Source organism: Eptesicus fuscus, chromosome 3, assembly GCF_027574615.1.
Source record: "Eptesicus fuscus isolate TK198812 chromosome 3, DD_ASM_mEF_20220401, whole genome shotgun sequence".
In the NCBI taxonomy this organism is placed as follows: domain Eukaryota; kingdom Metazoa; phylum Chordata; class Mammalia; order Chiroptera; family Vespertilionidae; genus Eptesicus; species Eptesicus fuscus.
The window spans coordinates 113,125,721-113,149,441 of NC_072475.1; the positions used below are offsets into that span (position 1 = coordinate 113,125,721).

The window sequence follows — 23,721 nt, forward strand, 5'->3', positions numbered from 1 at the left end:
AGGGAAAAGCCCAAGTGTGCGAACAACGGGGCTGCAGGCAAGTCTGCGCAGTCCTCCTTCCCCCCTTGGGTCTAAGCAGCTGGCACACTTTTAAAATATTTTTAGGCTGTCCTTTTGCGTCAGATCAAAATGGGTTGCTTTTTAGAGATCCCTTCTGTAAGCTGCTTTGAGGACCCCCTTCCACATTCATGGATCACACCATCCTCAACAGCCATGGATTTTTCTAGGCACTGACTTCCCCTTGTCCTCCAGCTCCTGCAGTGTGAGCATTTTTCTCTCCCGTGGGGACCAGAGACCTCACCTTATCCCAGGCAAAATCTGACTTTTCTGTGGTGGATTGTAGAGCTCCTCTGAATCCGCATGTTCATGCCAATTGGGGACCGGTGTTCTGGGGTTCGCAGCTGCTCGGTGATTGCCACATTTGTAGATTTTCAGGCTTCCAATAAGATCCACTTTCCCATTCAAGATGGCGCGCTCTCCGCATCTGAGCCCGTAGCTCTGAGAGGGGACCCACCAGCAGTGGAGGCTGCCAGGTCAAGGGAACTCTGTCCAGCAGTCCCCCACCTTCTCCTGGAGTATAGCTTTCCCTCAATTCACCAACAAATACTCCCAGTGCAACCCTCAGCTGTTCTTTCTTTCTGCTCCAGGACAAGGCTCGGGACACATCTGTCTATTCCACTGCCATTTTTCTCCCTTCTCCACAAAGGACTTGAGTTAGTTTATAGGGATGAGGAATATTTATTTTCAAAAAAGATAAATAAAAGTAAAAGTTGATAAGAAAACTCTGAAAGGAAATAAGAAAATGGGTACCTAGCACAAATTAGATCTTTATTAGTATTAAATTTTGTTCACTTTGGCAACAAAATGAAATGGGAAGAACATCAGTTTACATGGTCCCGAGCCAGTAAAAGAAAACACTCAAGCCACCCGCCAGTACTGTGTTGTCATTGAACTCTAAGAGGCAGGGCATAGGTGACAGTTGGACAGTGTTGTTCATTACAGTCTTAGGAAGTACATGGAAGTATTCTTCAAACTGACCTTCTAAAATCTACCCTTTATAAAAGCTAAAAGCAAAGCAATAGTCCTTGATTGAATACAGCCACTACTGTATAACTGAATGCAGCCACTTCTATAACAGTTCTCTAATGTTGTTTCCTGATGATCTGAGGTGAAACAAAGTTAGAACTTAAATAATTATTAGTTACCCATAGCTGTGCAATGTAACAAATTACCCCAAACCTTGCTTCTTAACCTGGCAAACATGTATCTCATGGTTCCTGAGAGTCTGGGCTGGGTGGTCTGTCCGGCTCTCTTGTGATGTTGAGAGCTATTGGCCAGCACTGCAGTCACTGGAGATTGAGACTGGAGCACCCACTTCCATGCTCACTGTTGGAAAGAGCACCTAACTTCCAGCCACACAGACTCCCTAAGGGCTGGCATGAAGAGACTTCTCCCAATGAGAGTGATGCCAGAGAAAGATAGTCATGTAGTACATGTGAGAGAACGAGAGAGCAACCACAATGGAAGCCGCAGTGTCTTTAAATCTAGTCTCAGAGGTTACATCATTTTCTGCCATATTCTGTTGGTCACACAGACCAACCTTGGTATAGTGTCAGAGGGCACTACTCAAGGATGTGGATGTTGAGTGTCAGGGATCATTGGGGACCATCTTGAAGGATGGCTACCACAGCAACCTGAAGAATGTTGGGTTCTCATATCCTTTAGTTGGTCTTTTCAAATCTCAGATGTGAGCACTTATAAGTATTTCATGAAGACCATTTGGAATTGACATCTATGTTGGAATTCATTATTATGTTGTTGATTAATGAAAAGTGTACATACTTCCAATACCAAGAGACAGATGTCCTTGGTATGGTTTACTTGTAATATGTAGGCTGGATGTTCATACTTCTTTTCCATCTCTACAGTGATAAAGTCAAGGTTTTCATAAAGAAATCTGAATGTGTTCATGTACTTAAAACAGTTGGATGTAGATTTCTGCACATAGTATGTGGAGAGAAACTCCTGACTTTAAAAGCTTTAAGCTCACTTGTGGTCACAGGCATTCTCAGCCACAAGTCTTAGAAATGCCATTTCAAATACCTGATTTTTAGTAGACATTGAAAGAAGGAAATCACATTATAATGTTAAAGAGAGTCCTTTGGATAAAACCGGTACTATTACCACCATGCCTACTGTGCAGGTGGATTAAGTAACTTACCCAGTGTTGCAGAGCTAAGCATCAGATGTCAAATTCAGCAGGAAAACTGCATGAGGCTCTCTCATTTTATACTCATGCAGAATTGTCTCACTTATTCCTGTATGTCTCAGAGCCTTTCAAAAGGAATTATCAAAACATTAAAATAAATGAAATATTAATTAAGCACATAAGCACAAAACTATTATTAAATAGAGTTAAAGTACTGAGTATTAAGAATTTCTAAAGAGTAACATAAATTGCTAAAACTTAAGTTCTTTGATGGGCAACTAGTAAATTTTTGGAGCAACTGAGATGACACAGTTGGCTTTCTTCAGTGGGAAGAACTTCTTGCGGAATGGATCTTGAGAAGTGTTGACCTGGAGTCCTTGATCTGAGCCAGAGTCTCCAGCTTGGACCACAAACATTCCAGGAAGGAGGCTGGTGGTGGCAGGGCAGATTGTCTACAAAGTGCTGCTGGTCCCACAGTGACGAAGCCAGTGGCTTTGTACAAGCAAATGGTCCAATGGCCTCCTCTCTCCCCAGACTCTTGGCTGCTTTGAAACATTGAATAATGCAATAGCAAAAGTTAATTTTATATGATAGTGTTAAGGACAAATAAAACCCAAAGTTAATTTGTATATGATAGTGTTAATGACAAATAAAACCCATAGGAATAATGCGTTTTTAAAAATTGAAGAAAGACCTTGACTAAGAATTTAAAATAAACAGGAAAGAGGACAGGGGAAGACTATTGTATACAGGCTAGAAATTCAATAAATGAGAATTTCTCCAGGAGCAAACAGCAGGCCTCATCTTAGCTGGGAGAATGTGAGGGCAGGGAGGGATGGTGGTGGGTGCCTCCACAGGCACAGTTACCCAAGAGGGATGGGCCAGGGAGCAGTGAGGCAGGACCAGAGGCAGCACACAGGGGAGAGTGGGGCCTTTGGGTCTCACAAGGGTGATTCCTCCAGAAGATCTGCAGAGTGAGCAATGTACTTGTGCAAACATGTGGACACTTATCAAAATATTCACAACTGGTCCTTCTTTTTGGGTGATTCTGTATTACCCTATCTAATAAAAGAGTAATATGCAAATTGACCATCACTCCAACACACAAGATGGCCGCCCCCATGTGGTCAAAGATGGCTGCCCCCATGTGGACACAAGATGGCTGCCACAAGATGGCTGGCAGGGGAGGGCAGTTGGGGGAAACCAGGCCAGCAGGGGAGGACAGTTAGAGGTGACCAGGCCTGCAGGGGAGAGTAGTTGGGGGGGGGGGACCAGGACTGCAAGGGAGGACAGTTGGGGGAGACCAGGCCTGCAGGGGAGGGCAGTTGGGGGGGACCAGGCCTGCAGGGGAGGACAGTTGGGGTGGGACCATGCCTGCAGGGGAGAGCAGTTTGGGGCAACCAGGCTGGCAGGGGAGGGCAGTTAGGGGTGACTGGGCCGGCAGGGTAGGGCAGCTGGGGGGGACCAGGCCTGCAAGGGAGGACAATTAGGGGCAATCAGGCCTGCAGGGGAGGGCAGTTGGGGGGGGGACCCAGGCCTGCAGGGGAGGACAATTAGGTCGACCAGGCTGGCAGGGGAGGGTAGTTAGGGGCAATCAGGCTGATAGGGGAGCAGTTAGGTGTTGATCAGGATGGCAAGGGAGTGGTTAGGGGGTGATCAGGCTGGCAGGCAGAAGCAGTTAGGGGCAATCAGGCAGGCAGGCAAGTGGTTGGGGGCCAGCAGTCCTGGATTGTGAGAGGGATGTCCGACTGCCCATTTAGGCCCGATTCCATTGGGATCAGGCTTAAACAGGCAGTTGGACATTCCTCAAGGGGTCCCAGATTGGAGAGGATGCAGGCTGGGCTGAGGGACACACACACACACACACACACACACACACACACACACACACCATGCACAAATTTCGTGCACCGGGCCTCTAGTAGCTAGATAATGAGCTCACTAAATACCCCCTACAGGTGAGCTTCAAAGGCCTCTGAGCATGAAAACCTAGGAAATAGACCACCTAGTCTGTTAGCTGGAGTTCTGGTTCACAACGCAGCATTGACCAGAAATTTTAGCACAACACTTGGATCCTCTTCGTGAATGGAAATAGTAAGAAACCTAGTTTGGCCAGGTGTCTTCCATCAGATATCTGTTGCAGAGGATTCCTTAAGAGATAACTAAACCTCACCAACCTTCACAGTTGTCCCACATCTATTACATAATGCAATTCTTATGATAACTCTAAGAGATAAATAAGGCTAATTAATGTCATTATCATTCCCTTTTTACAAGAGCCAACAGAGGCAAAGAAAAGTAGTGCTTCCGGGGGCCGCATATGGAACCAGCTTGTGGAATGTGCCATGCATTGCCACTTACCCCACTGAATGCTGTGAGTTACTGCACCTTGTTAACATAAGAAACATTCAAACCTGGGAAGAATTTTTGTGAGTTTATTTGAGCCAAACTGTCAACAATTGCCAAGAAGCAGAAGCTCAATGAATTGAGATAATGCTCCAGAGAATAGCAGTTTTGTACCTTGTTTTATACATTACAATTAAAAGAGGAGATATAAGTGGGTTATATGAGATTCAGTGGTGATAGATTAGGAAGGAGGGGGAAAACAAAGTGGGAAAACCTCTGAGATGGATAAAAAGTAAAATGATAGACACACTTCTTTTACTTAGGTGAGTGCAGGATAGTAAACAGTCGATAATTAACTCAATAACAATGGGGGATTTGTGGTCTCCTCAGAGTGGTGCCTGTGCTTTGAGGGGTCCGGCAAAAGCAAAATTACTTATCTTGACATTCCAATGATATGCTATCATATATGCAAAAAGACAACAGACAGGCTCAGTTAAGGTAAAGATTGACCTTTGTCAGGGAAGATTTTAGCCTAGGACATGACTACCCACCATAAACTGATTTTAGTTTAAAAAGTTTGAATTGCAAACCATCTTTTTTGGTTACTTTAGGTCTCTGATTTGCAAGTCCACCATACAGGCTTTCCCTGAGCTAGTCAGGTTATCATGTGGCCCCTTTTCATCCACAATTTTCAGTGGCCAGGTGACTTGCTCAGTAAATTGCTACTCCAAGGTGGCAGAACTTACTCCTAAACCCAGAGAGTCTGACACCAGCCCTCCTCTGTCTCCACAGTGAAATTTGAAAGCAATGGATAAAGGTGAATTCTATAGAACTGTAGGTGAGCAGTAGGAGTGGGGGCAAATGCATGAGTTTGGAAAACTGTTTAATACTGGATTTGAAAACCCTACACAGGCACACACATTTTAAAAACTATCTATGGAGCTGGTATGATACAGTGAAAGAGCAGGGGTTTTTGAAGAAAGATGTTCTGATTTTAAACCCTGGCTTTCCCATTTATGTTATTTTTTAATATTTATTGTTCAGATTATTACAGATGTTCCTCTTTTTCCCCCATAGCTCCCCTCCACCTGGTTCCCTCGTTCCCACCCCCCACTGTCCTCGTCCATAGGTGTAAGATCTTTATCCAATCTCTTCCCGCAGCCCCCACACGCCCTTCCCCCTGAGAATTGTCAGTCTATTTCTTTTCCATGCTCCTGATTCTATTACATTCACCAGTTTATTCTGTTCATCAGATTTTTTATTAATTTTATTTTTAGATTCACTTGTTGATAGATATGTATTTGTTGTCACTTTGTTGTTCATAATTTTTTATCTTTACCTTTTTCTTCTTCTTCCTCTTCTTCTTAAAGAATACCCTTCAGCATTTCATATAATACTGGTTTGGTAGTGATGAACTCCTTTAGCTTTTTCTTGTCTGTGAAGCTCTTTATCTGACCTTCAATTATAAATGATAGCTTTGCTAGGTAGAGTAATGTTGGTTGTAGGTTTTTGCTATTCATCACTTTAAATATTTCTTGCCACTCCCTTCTGGCCTGCATAGTTTCTGTTGAGAAATCAGCTGACAGTGGTATGAGTACTCCCTTGTAGGTAACTGTTTTCTCTGGCTGCTTTTAAGATTCTCTCTTTGTCTTTTGCTGTTGGCATTTTGATTATGATGTGTCTTGGTGTGATCCTCTTTGGATTCCTCTTGTTTGGGGTTCTCTGAGCTTCCTGAACTTGTAAGTCTATTTCTTTCACCAGGTAGGGGAAGTTTTCTGTCATTATTTCTTCAAATAAGTTTTTAATATCTTGCTCTCTCTCGTCTTCTGGCACCCGCATAATTTGGATGTTGGTACACTTGAAGTTGTCCCAGGGGCTCCTTACACTATCTTCATATTTTTGGATTATTTTTTCTTTTTGCTCTTCTTGTCGAGTGTTTTTTGCTTCCTTGTATTTCAAATCTTTGACTTGATTCTTGGGATTCTCTAGTCTACTGTTGATTCTCTATATATTATTCTTTATTTAAGTCAGTGTATGCTTAATTTCTGACTGGTCTTTTTCCATTTTTTTTACATTCCCACTAAGAACCTTGAAGGTCTCACTAAGTTCCTTGGATGTTTCTAGAAGATTCTGAGTAACCTTATAACTGTGATTTTGAACTCTATATCCAGTATTTTGCTTTCTTCCATTTCTTTCATTTGTGACATGTTTCTTTGTCTCTGCATTTGGCTGCTTCCCTGTGTTTGTTTCTATGTATTGGGTAGCTGCTAAAAGTCTCTTTGAGTTGATAGAGTGACCTTGTGTGGTAGGTGTCCTATAGGGCCCAGTGGCTCAGACTCCCCAGTAATCTGAGGTGGACACTCTTGGTGCACCCCTTTGTGGGCTGGGTGCGCAATCTTGTTGTAGTTAAGCCTTGATTGCTGTTGGTATCACTGGGAAGAATTGACCTCCAGGCCAGTTTGCTGTGAGGACCAGCTGTGTTTACAATGGAAGAGCTGCTGTGCAGGAGTCACCCTTATGGAGCAGGACTTGCTTCAGTGGGGCTTTGGTGCTCACTGAGTCTGCCCCTTGAGTGTGTCACTTATGGATGTGAAGAGTTTTAATCTGGTATGGTCTCACACTGACCACTGGTTACACCAGCTCTTGGATCTCCAAGGAGGTGCAAAGTCAGCCACTGCCTGGGGCCACCCAGCAGGAGCTACAGAGAGATCTGCAGATTCCTCTTTTTTTTTTTTTTTATCAGGTTTGGAAGTGCCAAGATGAGGCCCAGCTGTGAAGCAAGACAGGCTGGTGCTGCTCTCCTTGGGCCTTCTTGATAGCTTTGGGTCTCTGTGACCTAGATGCTGCCTGTTTGACAGGTTTTGGGCTGAGAAAGGACAGGCCATTCATATGCAAAAGCTGCTGTGCACAGCTTGGGTGGGGTTGTAAATTGGGCAGGGTGGGGTCTCGTCATTACCAAGGTGGAACAAACAGCAATGGCTGCCAGTCAGCCCTGCAACTGAGAGGTTCCAGTTCATAAACAATGACCACTGTGAGGACCTCTGTCTGAAAGAGAGCCACCCTCGTTTTCCTGCCCTGATGCCAGACAGTCCAGTTTCTCCCTGTATATGTCTGAGTCCCCCAGAGTCTCGCCCGGAACTGGAGTTCAGAGCAAGCAGGAGCTTATATCTCCTTCCAATTAAAAAGCAGTGCACCCAGGTGTCAGTCTGTTCAGTGCCTCTGCACCTCCTACCAGTCACAATGCACTTTCTTCTTTATCTCTGTGGTTGTAGCACTTCCACTCAGACAGCTTTTCCGTGGTTCTGGATGTAATTTTGATGTGGTTGTGAGAGGCAGCAAGTACAGGTGTTTACCTATGCTACCATCTTGGTTCCCCCATTTATGGTTGAAATGGATTTAGCCAAGTCACTTAACCTTGCTGAATTTCAATCCCCAAACCTATCAAATAGAGCTTACCATAAACTTATTTCATTGAAATAGGATGAAACTCAGATAAGATATTATCTCTGAAGTCCCTTTATAATTCTAAATTCTGAATTATTTTAAACCTTTGGGCACGGTCACAAATCACTTCCCATCTTAAAAGACTGATTGTTGCATTACATGTTTATTGTCTGTCTCTCTGCCTACCCCTCCTAATTGTACCTGAACATCTCCAGTATCTACAATAGTGCCAGGCATGTAATAGGTATAGCAAATATTCATTGAATGAATAAATATGAATCCTAGTAGGAATTAACATTTTCAATTTCATCAAAGAGAGAAAGTTTGAAAAATAACCTCCCGCAGCCACTGTTGAGACTGTTTCTCCCTCAGCTTCTGGAGTCTGAAGTTGAGAGAGAAACATGGGGTGTGCGCTTAAACCAACCTACTCACAGCGTTTTCACTGACGCCCATTCCTGTTTCCTCACTCAGTTAAATGCACCACACAAGCTTCCTTCCTACATGTTTCTTTAACTCTGATTGGAGGAGAAGTATGCAGGTCTACTTTAGCCTTGAGCACCATGAAATAGAGGATTGAAGAAGATGGGAGCATTTGTGAAGGAAATATTTCAGCCTCATGGTCTATTTAACTGTCCATGTCTCCCATATTTAATTACCTTAGCTTTGCTCAACAGCTATGATACAGTGCCCCCATTTTTTCCTCCTATGGTTGCTGACCACAAGCCAGTTTTATTCTCATAGTTTTTCTGATTTACTGTGAGCTGAGTTTTGGGAGAGTGATCTCAAATCTATTGGGGGAACAATAATATTACCCATCTCTGTTCATCATTAACATTTAGAAATAGTAGCGTTATTAGCCTTAAGATTTGACTTACCAATGTTAATATTTAAATCTGATAAATTGATGAGTTCTACTTCTGTTTATGTTTCACATGCTCATAGAATTCTAGTCTGTTCAGAGAAAGGTTTGCTCTCAGTTTTTGCTGCCTTTCAATGGCAGCAGAATATCCGCAAGCAGCCCTGAGCTGGTAGGTAAGACCAGGAAACAATAGTTAGGATGGTTATTGATAAGCTACATAACCTTGGACAAGTGCCTTCATTCTCCATGTTTCCTTTGGTTTTGAGGGTTTTTTTTATGCTATTGATTTCTTATTTTGAGAAATGATGAGACAGAGGAAATATTTTGAGACAGTGATTTCTTACAGGTCTTGAGGGATCCATCAGGTGTTCCTTTGTTTCTTTTAATGACTTTTACATCATTATGTATTTGCTTATGTATGACATTTTAACACTTACGGCACTGTGAAGGAATTTGGATTCCTTGTTCCTCAGGCTTGATCAGCTTGTTGCCCTTTAATGCAACAGCCAGAGGAGAGAAGTGCCATTTTGTTGGGTAATAGTGTCAGTGTCAAGTAGGACCGAAGGCAAGCAATTTTTAGCTCACAAAGCCCCCAGCTCCCCGCGTATTATTTGTAGGTCGCATCTCAGCCTTATGTTTAACAACAACGACTACCACAAAGGTTGCTGATTACTCCGTTTAGCCGGCCATGGTGTTCTGCAAACAAAGTAACAACAAACCAGCTGCAACTGATTATTAATAAAATCCAGAGAAATCCAGAATCAAAATTATTTTCTAACAGTTAAAGAGCGATGTGAGATGAAAGAGGGGAATGACAGGTATGCAATTTCCTCTCAAACCCATTTCCCTGGGATGCATGGTAGGCAGTCTTCTCTTGCTTGTTCTGCTGCCTCAGTGCCCCCACCCCGCTACACATACACACACACACACACACACACACACTCACACACACCACCCCACGCCATCCAGGAGGAGTTGTCTCTCCAGGCCAGTAAACAACTTGATCTTGTTTAGGATGAGCCACAGAGACTACCCACATTTCAGAGCTATGTGTTCTACTCACGAAATTCTCAGCATCTGGTTTGCCAAGCAAATCAAGGTCCTAAAAACAAAAGTCAAAACATAACAACAAAGATTCCTGCTTCCTAAGGGAGATAATGCCATTGTTCAGGAGGTGGCAGCCTCACTTATCCCTCTGTCCTGTTGGAACCCCCTGGGCCTCACAGAGAACCAGACTGTTTCTGTCGAATTCAGGGAGGGCAGCAGGGGGCGGCACATTCCTGGCTGAGAAGTGGGGATGATTTAGATGCATGCTGACTCTCAGCATTCTAAAAGCATGCAGGTAGGGCCATAAAACCTCAGACAAACAAATGCTTAGCAAGTGCTGCTTGCTGCTGGATGTTCTAGGGGAGCAGGTGGAGACTTAGGGAGAGAGTGTCTGTTTCAAAGGCTGCTGTTGGAAGAAATTAGAGAAATAGTGTAAATGGTGATTACCTAGTGCTAAGTATCTGCCCGGGAAAACTGGGTAGCAACTGGACGCTCACCAGCTCTATGTTAACCTTAAGAAGCCCCTATCAGAACACACCCCAGCCCATAGACACGTTCAGACTTATAGACACGTTCCCTTGATTCAGGCAAAAGGCAGGAACACCATTTCATCTGGGCTTGTCTGATTATGCCTCCTGGAAACAGTTGCATTGCCTGCTTTGTGTGGATACAATTGTTTATTATTATTATTTTTTAATGAAAATCTCCATGCAAACAGCTGCAATCACTTATTAGAGTGGTGGAAGTGACCCTGGTATTTTTGAGGAAAGCTATGCTCTTGGAATAACATGTCCCTTATAAGGGAGTGGATTTGTCCCACTAATATTTCCATTTTTAAAATGTATAAAGTGTGAGAATGTGTTCAAAAGAAGTTTACCAGGGAAGCGGAGAGCTCAGGATATGGGGAAGCAGGAATGGGGCCTTTATCTGTGTCACTCGCTGGGTGATACTCTGTCACTGGCTCCCAGTGCTGGGATTCCAGGGCAATGCCCCTTGTTTTCAGCCTCACAGTAGCTAACATGCCACCTAAGCAGAACTGCCTGATGGCGATGATGGTGGTGAATGTGGTTATCAAGGCCAACTAGCTGCTGCCCTGAGCACACTTCCCTTAGAGCTCCGAGAAGCCTGCCTAAGAACCAGTTTGCTCCCACTTGTCAATCAATATGAAATAGTTTAAGTTTCAGTTTCCTTTAACTCTGCTCTGTTAATAACATGTTTCATGGGTCTAGGCTAAATGTTCAGGCACTTCCTTTTTGGTATGCATTTAGAAGAAGAAGGAGGAAAAGGCTAGCAAAGAAAGACTGCCATGAGTATGCTCAAGACGTACATGTGGCGGAGGCTCTGCATGCTGTGTGTGAACGAGTTCATCATATTCCCCAAGCATGGTGTCATATCATTTTAATGATCCCATAGACCAAGTTCTTGATTGAAGGAAGCAGTCAGCTAATTCAGCAGGAAGTATGTAACATGAGGGAACAGAACAGTGATATTAATATTGGGTAACTTATGGAGGTAATAAAACCTAAAAAACTGTGGTCTCTGACACTACAGATAGATAAGCCCTGAGCATAGCACAAACGTCTATGAAAACTAAGATTCTTCACTCCCAGAGAACTAAAGCCTGATGGGATGATTCAGATGTGGGGTATGACCACTTGTGTCTCTGAGCACAGGTGTATGTGTGTTGAGAGATTAGGGTTAATATTATCGGCGTAGTGTTTAACAAGGTTCAAATCCTTGCGATAAATAAATGTTATCATATATATGTGAGATATATGGGGGCCCTAAAGCTTTAGAGTGTATATTTTACCCCCATTATAATTCCTTCAGACTTTGCTGAGCTATACTGTGCCCTGGTTTGTTTCCTTCCTATCATTCAGAAGAAGCAGAGAAGCCCTTAGAGAAAGTTTTTGCCTGGGCTATAGGAAACATTAAAAAAGGCTCCATTTCATCCAGTTCCAGGAAATAACTGAACAACAAAAAATGTTTCCCCTTTAAGCCCAGTCACTAGGGATTGTTTTATTTTTATTAGAGGACAAGGTAGCATATTAGAAACTATTGTGCAGCAAACACTATATCCCATCTCTCTCCTTTCTGATGCCAAGAGTATTCCCCATTCAAGCCAACCAAGCAACTGTAAGCCAGAATTTGGGATTAGAACACCACTTGATGGAGTCTTTCCAGAAAACTATCCACTGCTCTTTGATTGCCCACATTTATCCCACATATCACTTTCCCTGAAAATCAAAGTTAGTTATTCAGTCAATAGGAGTTTCTGCCAGGCTTATAGGATCTGTTTAGTTCAGTACTAGTTCCTTCCCTCACACCTCTCCCCTCCCCTCCTCGCCTCCCCTCTTCTCTTCTTCTCTCTTGCCTCTCCTTCCCTCCCCTGTCCTCCTCCTCCTCCTCTTCCTCCTCCTTCTTGTTCTTGTTGTTGTTGTTCTTCTCTCTCTCTCATCTCCTTTCTAGACTTCACCCACATCACTCTAATTAATTAATTCATAAGTTGTACCACATCTTAGTTGAGAGACTCAAGAAGAATGTAACTCTAACAATTTTATTTTCACTAAATTAGGCAACAATGAAGGACATGTTGACTTAAACCCTGATACACGAAAGGGAACATTGAAAAAAGTGCAACAATGAAGAAAGGTGATCATCATTCTCTTCAAGAGAAGTCAGAACATTTTCCTGCATCTGGTAGCCTCAGGTAGATGGTTAATAAGAGTTGTTGGTCAAGAAGGGATAACCATCTGGCATAGAATATATCTTAGTATAATTAAATTCTCATTTAATAAATGTATCAATTTATTAAATTGAACCACCTCTGAAGCCAAAAGGAATATGTTTCTGTTGGGAGGACCCCCAAGGAGGGTCAGGTCCACCAGCTCCACTTGGCATCTTTCTTGGTGCTATTCAAGAAACCACCAAAGAGAACTCTTCAAGGTTCCCATTTTTTAGTGACATCTGTTCTATATGTCTTCAAGTCCACTTTGGTGGTGTAGGTTTCCATCATTCTGTCTCCAAAAGAGTCTCCATTTGGTAATACATGCCATTCTGAAAAAAATTTAGTAGCAGCCAAGAACTAATATACTACCTCCTGCCAGATAACAAGCAAAACATTCTACTTTTTATACATAAACATTTCATTACAGGGGAGTCTGAGGGGAGCTAACCCTGTTCTACTTGAGTTACAATAGTCCTTGGGCCACATTTTTTTCCTGATTTGCTATTAAATAAACACACAAAGAAATAATGAAAGAAATATACAGATACAAGTTATATAGGTACTTTAAAGGCCTCACTAGCAGAGACCTCAGGGCAGAACTTACCCAACTGGACCGCCACAAGCAACTAACCTTCTGTTGATGTACTAACTTGCCAACACACTGTTGCTGGTTGGGCAGCGAGAGAGAGAGAGGTCTGGAACTGCTCTATTGCCTGTCCTACCACTTACTTACCACATGACTTTGGCCACTTAAATTACACTTTCTTAATATTTCCTCATACTACGTAAATAATATAATCTGTTTTATGGGGTTGTTGTGAAGGTTACAAAAAATGTGTACAAAATGCATATCACAGTGCTGGCTTCCAAGAGGCCCTCAGTAAATGGTAGCTGTTAACATGGCAATGTAGAAAGTACAAAGCTCAAGAGATTCTTAACACTGAACATTTTGCAGAAACAGACTATATATGCTTCCCAATTATAGTATTTAAGACTCTAAAGTTAATCTAACATTGCAGACTTATCACTCAATTTACCAACAAACTACCTTCTTAATATCTTACTAGTTTATTATATTACTAGAGGCCTGATGCACGAAATTCGGGCAAGCGGCTTGGCCCTCACAGCTGCAGCGGCTGCCTTGGCCCTAGCAGCTCTGGCTTTGTCTGAATGACATTCTGCTGTTCAGCCGTCCAGTCTAATTAGCATATTATGCTTTTATTATTATAGATGATTTAAAAATTTTTTTCTCTCATCATTTGGTAAGTTACTATGTTATTTTTGTAAAATCTAGAATTCTAAGGGCTGAACAATGTAAATACTTTAAAGGAAGCAATGTCCTCTCCACTGACACCTATGCAGGCTGATTGGTGTTCCAGCCCAGGACTGCCAGCAATTCTGAGGCTGAAGACAGCAAGCCACTTGTCTAGCAGTCTGAGACTTCCCATTTCATTATAGTTCCCAGATTCTGGCATTAGGATCCTGGGGATGATCACATATTTTCTGTGATGAAGTTACCTAGATCTTTGCTTTGGAGCTCATATATACTCACAGTGCCTCCTGGTGATGTTTCATTATCATTAAGCAATGTAATAGGCTTTTCCCATACAAAAACAGGGATTTCACTCTTTCTCAGCATAAGATATTTCAGAGTCTCCCTCCTCCTCCTCCTCCTCCTCCTCCTCCTCCTCCTCCTCCTCTTCCTCCTCCTCCTCCTCCTCCTCTTCCTCCTCCTCCTCCTCCTCCTCCTCCTCCTCCTCCTCCTCCTCCTCCTCCTCCTCCTCCTCCTTCTCCTCCTCCTCCTCCTCCTCCTCCTCCTCCTCCTCCTCCTCCTCCTCCTCCTCCTCCTCCTCCTCCTTCTTCTTCTTCTTCTTCTTCTTCTTCTTCTTCTTCTTCTTCTTCTTCTTCCTATACACACACACACACACACACACACACACACACACACACCCCTAATGGATCTGAAGGGAGCCACGGTCCTTGTTTTTACTTAAATGACATTCTTCTTTTCTATCACTGGATCACCTATATTTCCATTTGGATGATTTATAACAATGGTCCTGAGACACTGTAAAAACTGAATTTTTCAAGAAAGTTTGAATAAAAATCTAATGAATATACCTAATCCAGAGAAGACAGCGAGGTGTAACTATTTAATTCTGTCTTTTTTCTCAAAAACTTTGTAATTTCTATGTAACCTTAGTCCCACTTAAGAGTAAATTTCAACACAGCTGGTAGCACACCCATTAAATGGGTAGAATTATAATACAACAAAAAGACATTAGTTACAATAGCCCTTGGGTTACTTTTAAAAATAAATAAAGGTGAGAAAGACAGAGAGAAGAGATTATCCAAAAGCAGCCCTTGATCTGCCTCTTGCCCTCCAAATAGGAAAAGTCCCATCTCTGGACACCTTGTACCAGCTCTCCCTTTTAACCTGCCACAGATTACCTGCTTCCTCTCTATGAACCATCTCAGAAAGATAGCCGGATCAGGAAGGCAACTCACTATCAATGAAGATAAATTTTCTGTATCCCAAATGCTTTTTATTACCAAAGTGTGACTTATTTCACAATTTAGTCCTCAAGAGACATTTCTCTCTCATATTCTTGGGAGAGCACGAGCCTGTTTATCCCATTTGCTTTCATGTCACAACAATAAAGACAGTGTCCCTGGCCAGTGTGACTCAGTTGTTTAGGCATTATCATGTGCACCGGAAGTTAACCAGTTCAATTTCTGGTCAGGACACATACCCAGGTTACAGGTTCAATACCTGGGTGGGGTGTATATGGGAGGCAACCAGTCAATGTTCTCTCTCTTTCTCTCCCTCTCTCCCTCCCTCCCTCCCTTCCTCCCTCCCTCCCTCCCTCCCTCTCTTTCTAAAATCAATAAAGGCATATTTTAAAATATAAATAAGTAAAGACAGTGAATCATTTGAAGATCTCACCATGAACACATTGAACCGGGCATGGATCCCACACATCTTGTGACCTACAGGGAGCCAAGCCCTGGTAGTGGTATTTTGGATGTGTTGAATCAATAAAATTGACATAAGTTAAACTATCAATAGAAAGTAAGATTGATCCAGGCCACAGTTAATTAAGCTTTATGGTATACTTTATATTGTTATACTTCATGGCTCGGTCAGTTACTCCTGTGCAAATACAATTCACAAATCCTCATTTTTCTATCGAGATATACTTAGATGTCAGGAATTGCCAGTCTTTCAGACTTTCATGGTTCACTTATATTCCCCTGTACACTGCTGGCCCAGCCACATATGATTCCAGCCCAAGTAGCACGTGTATAAAATGTCAGAGCTTGGGCACAGGGTGTGCTCCTGTTTCCTGTACATGACACTGGTTAGTTTATTCTCTTGTCTCACCTTGTACAGATCACTGCCTCACCTGTGGACTACTTCCTCCTGTTCTATCATCAGTATCATCTCTTGACTTCAGTGGTTTCTAACCTATTGAGGTCATAAACTACAGGGAGAAGGTGATGAAAGTTAAGGCCTTTCCTTCCAGAAAAGTACATGTGTGCATTTACAAATGTTGGGTTTTATCCATCACTGGACTCCTGCATTATTGATTTCCTGGCCCCCTTGGTGGTTGGTTATGGACTTGTGGCTTGCTCACCTGGTTCTAATTTGAAGACTTCCACTGACCTCCCTTCACTCCAACCCTCAACTGAGTCTTCCAGCTTGCAAATTCCCCAGCTTCTGAGCTATTGTTCGTCTAGATGTGGGAAAAACCATCCCTCTGTCCTTCAAGACTGCTTCAGGGCCAGGCCTTTGCTCATGGCACCTTGAGGTAGCTTGTGCTCATTCACAGCTCAGCAGTACCTTGGTAAATGAAATGTTGATCCTTGGGCTTGGCCTCTGACTGAAGTCCTTGGTGACTATCTTTATTGTATGTGGTGGGAAGATATAATTGCTTGAGTCAGGAATCTCTCAATGTTTACAAGTTGCATTGGTTTCAGATTCAAATACACTCGGAAATCCTCATTCTTACTCCAGATAAGGCTGTACTGGAGATCTAGTGTCAGAACACACTCCTGTGGAAGGTCAGAACTCTGCAGTATTCACCCTAGAACAACTGCTAGACACACATACTGTGATTTAAAAATATTCCTGTGGAAGCAAAGACCTCTTGGGTAAGATTTATTAGTCTTCAATTCCCATGCTTCAAACACAAAATTGAAATCTGTGGCCCTAACTGGTTTGGCTCAGTGGATAGTGCATCAGCCTGCGGACTCAAGGGTCCCAGGTTCGATTCCAGTCAAGGGCATGTACCTTGGTTGCGGGCACATCCCCAGTGGGGGGTGTGCAGGAGGCAGCTGGTTGATGTTTCTCTCTCATCAATGTTTCTAACTCTCTATCCCTCTTCCTTCCTCTCTGTAAAAAATCAATAAAATATATTTTAAAAAATTGAAATTTGTGGGTAATACAACAGCCTTGGGAAAATGTGTTAGTTCAAGATGACAACTATGTGCTTTGCCCTCAAAGATAACCTGGAACTCCAATGAAATTATCTGCAAATTCTAAACAGGTGGATGTGGATTCATAATTAAATTAATCCGTGAGTTTTTTTGGAGGGGGGCAGGTGCTTACTTAATTGCTAATAAATGGAAAAGTCGGGGAAGGAACTGGGGATCAGCTCATTTTCTGGGAGTTGGCTTGTGACCAGGTGAAACTGTCTCAGCCTGCTGTTAACAATCAGAGTTCGTCTGATGTGGGAAAGAAAGGCAGCGAGATCAAGGAAGGCAGCTCACTATCAAAGAAGAGGCTTTGATACAGCCATAGGAAGTTGCATTCCATTCAGTCATCATCTGTCCTCAGCACAGCATCTGTGAAATATGTCAGGCCCCAGTGCAAGTAAGCACCTGTCTGCAGATTCCTCTTTCTCTCTATGTAGCATGTGTGAGCTGCAAATGGGATCAAATGAAAGCAAAACCCATTGGTTTCATGATTTTTTTTCTTGATTGTTGTTAATCAGCAATTTCACACAACTTCATAGACACCCTTTATTTAAAAACTTTTTTTGCTTCAGGTATAGCAACAGGACTGCTGTGGTATGTCTACCTTGGTGTCCCCTTCCTCAGCAAGGCTGCTAGAATTCAGCTGTGCTGGCATTGCAAGACAACTATAGATCTTTTATGCTCAGCTGTTGTTAAGAATTTATAGTATCTCTTTGTTTGATACGATCCCAAGGGCCTTCAGCTCTACAGGCCTCATTAAGAAAAAGATGAATTCAGTATTTGAGCTAACTCTAAGTGTAGTATTGTTCATTCCACCCCAAAATATTCTTATACTGTTGTGACATAGGAATTGGAATTCCTAGATGCTCCCATAATCTTAGAAATAGAGTTCAGTTATTCTATATTTTTTGAGCAAATGGTGAAAGATAGAGTAGTTGTTCCAACAATAATATTAATACAAATATCAGTAACCCAAGCATGCGTCCTGACCAGGAATTGAACCAGCAACCTCCTGGTGAACAGGATGACCAACAACCAGCTGAGCAACACCATATCAGCCAGGGTGAGAATAGTAAGCATTTTGAGTGCTCAAAAAATGTCAGAGCACCTGACCCCTTCTCCATATCAAACTTGGGATTTAATATTTGGTTTTGCTTATATTTTAATTTTAACTAGATTTCCATCTTTAGTGGCTATTAACCTACTTTCTGTATCTTTTTCTATCTATTATGACTAAAAGTTTCACACATCACAGTACTCTTTGGAGCTAAGATTTCATCAGTAAGAATTAAAGGAACTGAGAAGTTGTAAAAAGGGTAAAAATTCCCATCAGAACATGAGAATCATTCTCTCTTTTTTAAACAGCTCTCAGTAGTTGGATTCAAATTCCTATTTCTGTTTCAGAAAAGGAAAAAGAGAGGAGAGAGAAAAGGAAGGAAAGAAGGAAGAAAGGAGGGAGTGGAGGAAGGAGGGAGGAGAGGAAAGAAGGAAGGAAGGAAGGGAAGGAAGGAAGGAAGGAAGGAAGGAAGGAAGGAAGGAAGGAGGGAGGAGGGAAGGAAGGAAGGAAATGAAATAAGAAGAGTCTTTGCAAGTTATTTTTATCTTTAGGGCTATCTCAAATTCACTTTTCTCTCAATATTAGGTGTAAGAGAAATTTTCTCAAAGTGCACAGACTAATTCAATTCAGACAAGACTTTTTAGGCTAAATTGCTAAGTAATTTAAGATCTCTTTTCAAAGAAAATGCACATATAATGTATAACAATCCTCAACTCTTCTTCTGTTTTAATCAATTTTAAACTCAGAGCTCTTTGTTATCTTAAAGTTGGAACTTAATGGACCAGAAGCACTCAGGAATCTGTCAAAGATTATATTTCATGCTGAAGTTTGTAACTATTCCTGATGTCATTATCATCCCAGCTCCAACCTAAATCATCAGTGCCTTCCTTGAATTCGATGGAAATACTGCTTCTTGCTTGCTGAGTGCTCAGCCTTTTCCAGTGGCAGGATGTGGGTTAGCACAGAAAGCCACGTGCCTGGAATCCTTCTCCTGGTAGTCCTGGGGGGAGGTTAGAAAATGGACAGTCAAACAGAGATCTTTAGGGCAAGAGGTCCCAAGGCCACACTGTCTATTGCATGACTTTTCTCCATAGCACCCTGGCAAGTAATTCTTTTATTCATGTTTAATATCTCCAGCCACAAAGAACTTACTATCCTTTTATAGAGACCATATTGTTTTCCATCAGACCTAAGAATTAGTAAATGTTGAGATAGAATATAAAGCTAAAACTCTTCTCCCTTTGATGTTTACACTTGGACTTTACCTTGCCTTCTGGAAACACACAGAGTGAGGCTGGTTCTTCCTCTGCATGATCACCTTCAAGTGCTCGGTGCAGCTGTTTCTGCTAAATTTGTCTGTCCTGTAAGCTCTCCCACCTTCTTGCACCTTCCCCTCACCACCTGACTCTTGCTCCTCTGTATGCATGGTTTGCCAGCTCCCATTCAGATGGTGACATCCAGACTGAGGAAAAAAGTCTGGTCTCTTCTGGCGATTGAAGAGAACAATGGGACCACGCTGTCTGCTGTCCAGCTTCCTCTACTGTCATCACCATAGTCTTCATCTGGAATATTCTGTACCACAGCTCTCTCCTACCCAGAACCCTTCGGTGGCTGCCCTTTCACCTCTAGAAGAAAATTCCAAGTCCGAATAATGGCCTGAAAGCTTCCACAGGACACCATCTGTAGCCTGTCTCCCTCACTCTGCCCTCACTCATTTCTCTCAGCCACACTGCCTCCTAGTGGCTGCTCAGTCCCCTTGAGTGGCTCTGCTTCAGGGACAGGAATCACTCCCCACTCCTTCTCATTCAGGACTTCACTTAGTCCTCAATTTCAGAAATGCCTTACTGGACCACCCCATCACTCTCTATGCCACTCCTCATACTGCTTCATTTTCTTTTCAATCTGTGTTATTAAATCATGCATTATTTGCTCAGCTATTTGTCATGCTGTCTTCCTCACTAGAAAGTCAGGAACACGAGCTTCTTTGAGTGCCTAGACCCACATCTGCACATATTTATGACGATGGATCCGTTAATTCAGCCTGAGATTATTGTTCTGGGGGCAGCTGTGCTACCTAACTCAGACTTCCCACAGAATTCCCCTGGACTTTTTCTTTTGTGCCAGACATCAAAATGGTAAAATGATATTTGTCAAAAATTTGGAAAATCACTCTTTGGAATGAATTTGGATTTTATGGAGTTGTCATTAACTATGTAAATGGTCCCCACAAGATGGAAGAGTTAATGTGCCCACCCAAGCACAGCTCTCCAACCTAAGAGGTTACCAGCCCTATGGTCCCCACTGAAACACAGTGAACTCTGGCCAGACCCTCCTATGATTAAGAGGCAGCTCCTCTAACCTGCCATGTGCCTGGAATGCCCCCAGTTCCTGCAGTCATCATGTTTTACAACAGGCACTCTCAACAGAGCTTCCACAGCCTCTGGCAGAACGTAAGCCAGAATAATGAGCAGAATGAATCCCAATGTGTACAAAATTCTTGGCTCCATAAAAATCAATTTCTTATTCATAATTAAGCAACTTCTTGAGAAAGGGCAGGTTGCTATAGTTATTAAACTATAAATAATAGATAAGGATCCACTTTTTTCATTTTTTTATGGATAAAAAATTTTAAACACAGAATAGCACTGTAGTCCTGATCAGTTCGGCTCAGTGGATAGAGCATCGGCCTGTGGACTGAAGGGTCCCGGGTTCGATTCCAGTCAGGGGCATGTACCTTGGTCGCGGGCATATCCCCAGTAGGGGGTGTGCAGGAGGCAGCTGATAGGTGTTTCTCATCGATGTTTCTAACTCTCTATCCTTCTCCCTTCCTCTCTGTAAAAAATCAATAAAATTTTAAAAAATAGCACTGTAATCGGTGTTTCTTCTGCTTTGTTTCTTATCTGTGACAGCCAGGGCCAGCCAAACCAAGCAGGTTTTACAATTGTTATAGCCATGCTATGTTGTGTTTCTCCCTAAAAAGTATTTTTATTAAAATGTATCCTTAAGAGCAGAATGACAAAACCACACTAGATGGGGAGAAAAGTAACTAGAAGCACTGGCCATACAGGTCACAAGATGTTATCCTGTGGGCCTTTCTGTTTTCAAATTGGGTTTAGGGAGCAGAGCTGAGAACAGAGGTTGCTAAATGGCTCTGTACTAAAGAGTAGCAGGCCTCCCAGCAGTTAGAATCCCACACCTCCCAGCTGGCTCATGGGCAGCAGAACCAACTCATTCCTCCAATCCCTATCCATCTCCCTGCCTCAAGTCAGTCTATGAGAGTGGTGGGGAAGAAAGGGGTTCATCCTTGGAGAAGGTTCAGTGCTTGAGGTCTGAAGCTACTACCTCTCCCCATGGGGGTGCCTCCTTTTCCCTAAGTCAGGTGGAAGGGACTCCACTGGAATCACCCGCATGCACAGGGGCTGCCTGCAGGAAGAGGGCTCACAAGCTCATTCCCCAGTGAAGGAGGCTGCAGAGAGGCCAAGGCTCTCATACAGAGATGGGGACACACAAGATTACAGGCACTGGCCTAGAGATTTCTGTGCCCCGGCCAGCGGGGTCTTCTAACGGGGGTACCGAGGCGGCGCACCTAAGAGAATGAGAGACAGACAAGGGACGCAAAGAATGGAGGCAAGACAAAAGGGTTTCTGATCAAGCCTCGAAATTTTATTTTTTACAGCGTTCCTTATATGTGGTTTCTAGAAGGGGAGGTGCCTAGGAGGGGTAGGGGCTGAACGGGTCATATGGGTTTAGATAATTGACTAAGGTCGTAAAGGGTGCTGACTATAGATAGAGAATATGGTGGTTGAAGGGCAACTATGGAAAGAATGCTTTGTCCTCAGGCAAGAGGAAGTGGGCCTAGTTTCAGTAACTTACTGAAGTAAGGTCAGAGTTAATCCTTTGACCAACTCTTGGCTCCTGACATTTCTGGAAGGAGTGAGGCGAGCCTGCTGTGTCAGCAGAACTTGAGGTTCCTTGGTGTAGTGTGTTTGGGGAGTGAGCAGGGTGAGTCTACCCAGTGCAGTGCTCCATGACTCATGGAGGGTGCTCAGAGACACTCCAAGTACAGAAGTTTGGAGGCCAAGAACAGGGTGAGAGCCACCTAGCTGCACAAGTGGCCCCTGATCCAAGGCATAGAAATGGGGCAGTGCAGATGAAAGATGGAGATGAATTCTCAGCAAAATGGGAGTGCCACCATGTGGCATCAAAAGAGTGACCAGGCAGGAAGAAGAGTGAGGCCAGGGACCCCTGCCTACCATGGACAAGCAGTTGGCCACATAAAGTGGAGAGCTTGGCTCCCCATTCCTCGCCCAGGCCTCCAATAGCAGGGGCGCTGGTACCCAGAGGGAGGAGGAGGAGCATCCCTTCTGCCTCTCCTGTCCAAGTTATCAGCCTGTGGCTCTAGAATATTCTGTAGTGAGGAGAGTCTTGCCTTAAAATTTTATATTTTAAGCTGGACAGCCCTGAGTCGTAATAACTGAAGGAGATTAAATAATGGAATTTGACCAAGATATCATTAATGGAACTACACATTCAGCACAAAGAGGGACTTGATGTAGTACAGTTGAAAACGGTGATCAGAAAAAGTAAATAATTTCATATATATTCCCAACTAATCAAAACTTATTTAATAAACTGGTGTCAGTAGTTAGAAAATTTTTATTAGGAATCAGAGATTTGACAGAGAAAATGGAAGTTCCTTTGTAATTTGGCTATAGTAATCATTTTCTCATTTTTTGTGTGTGTTTTTTTAATTTTTAAAAATATATTTTTATTGATTTCAGAGAGGAAGGGAGAGGGAGAAAGAGATAGAAACATCAATGGTGAGAGAGAATGATTGATTGGCTGCCTCCTGCACACCTCCTATTGGAGATCTAGCCTACAACCCGGGCATGTGCCCTTGACCAGAATCGAACCAGGGACCCTTCAGACAACAGGCCGATGATCCATCCACTGAGCCAAACCAGCTAGGGCCATTTTCTCATTTTTTAATGATTAAATTCATAGAAATTCTGAAATGAATACAATGTGTTTGCTTTTATTTTAAAAGTTTCAAGTAACATTGATTTTACATTAATAAAGGAAGTGAGAGTGGCCTGTGGGCAGAGAGGCAGGTTGTCCCAACCAGGCGCCCAGGACAGTGGGCTATGAGGTAGGAGGACCAGTCAGAGGAGTGTCTTTAGGAAGAAAAGGTGTCCCAGGAGCATGAGATGGTGGGTAGTGTCTGTAAGTAATGGTGGGGCAAGTATTTTAGCAGTTGCAGTGAAGAGTAACAGGAGTGGAGATAATTGGAAACTGGGTGACCTTGAGAAAGCTTGCAAGAATGAGGAGAGAGATGACTCTGTGGGATCCAGGATGGCAAGGTGGCCAGAGTTATGGAGGGGATAGCATTGGTGGCAGTGATGGTGGCACCATTTATAGAAGACTTTCCATGTATCATTTCATTTTCACTGTCATCATAATTGCAATACCTTCTTTTCTTCTTTCTCCTCTTCTTCTCTCTGCCTCTCCTTTTTCTTCATCACTATCTTTTATTGAGCATTTATGCCCCACAT

General features: G+C 42.9%; 1 protein-coding gene across 1 annotated transcript in view; it reads left to right on the forward strand.

Moving 5' to 3' along the window:
• The window catches only part of SLC9A9 (solute carrier family 9 member A9), a 421,347-nt gene that overhangs the window by 269,605 nt on the left and 128,021 nt on the right, over positions 1–23,721 (forward strand). The window contains 1 exon segment of the mRNA XM_054710390.1: positions 10,322–10,355. Within this exon segment, the coding sequence (XP_054566365.1) occupies positions 10,322–10,355 (34 nt within the window).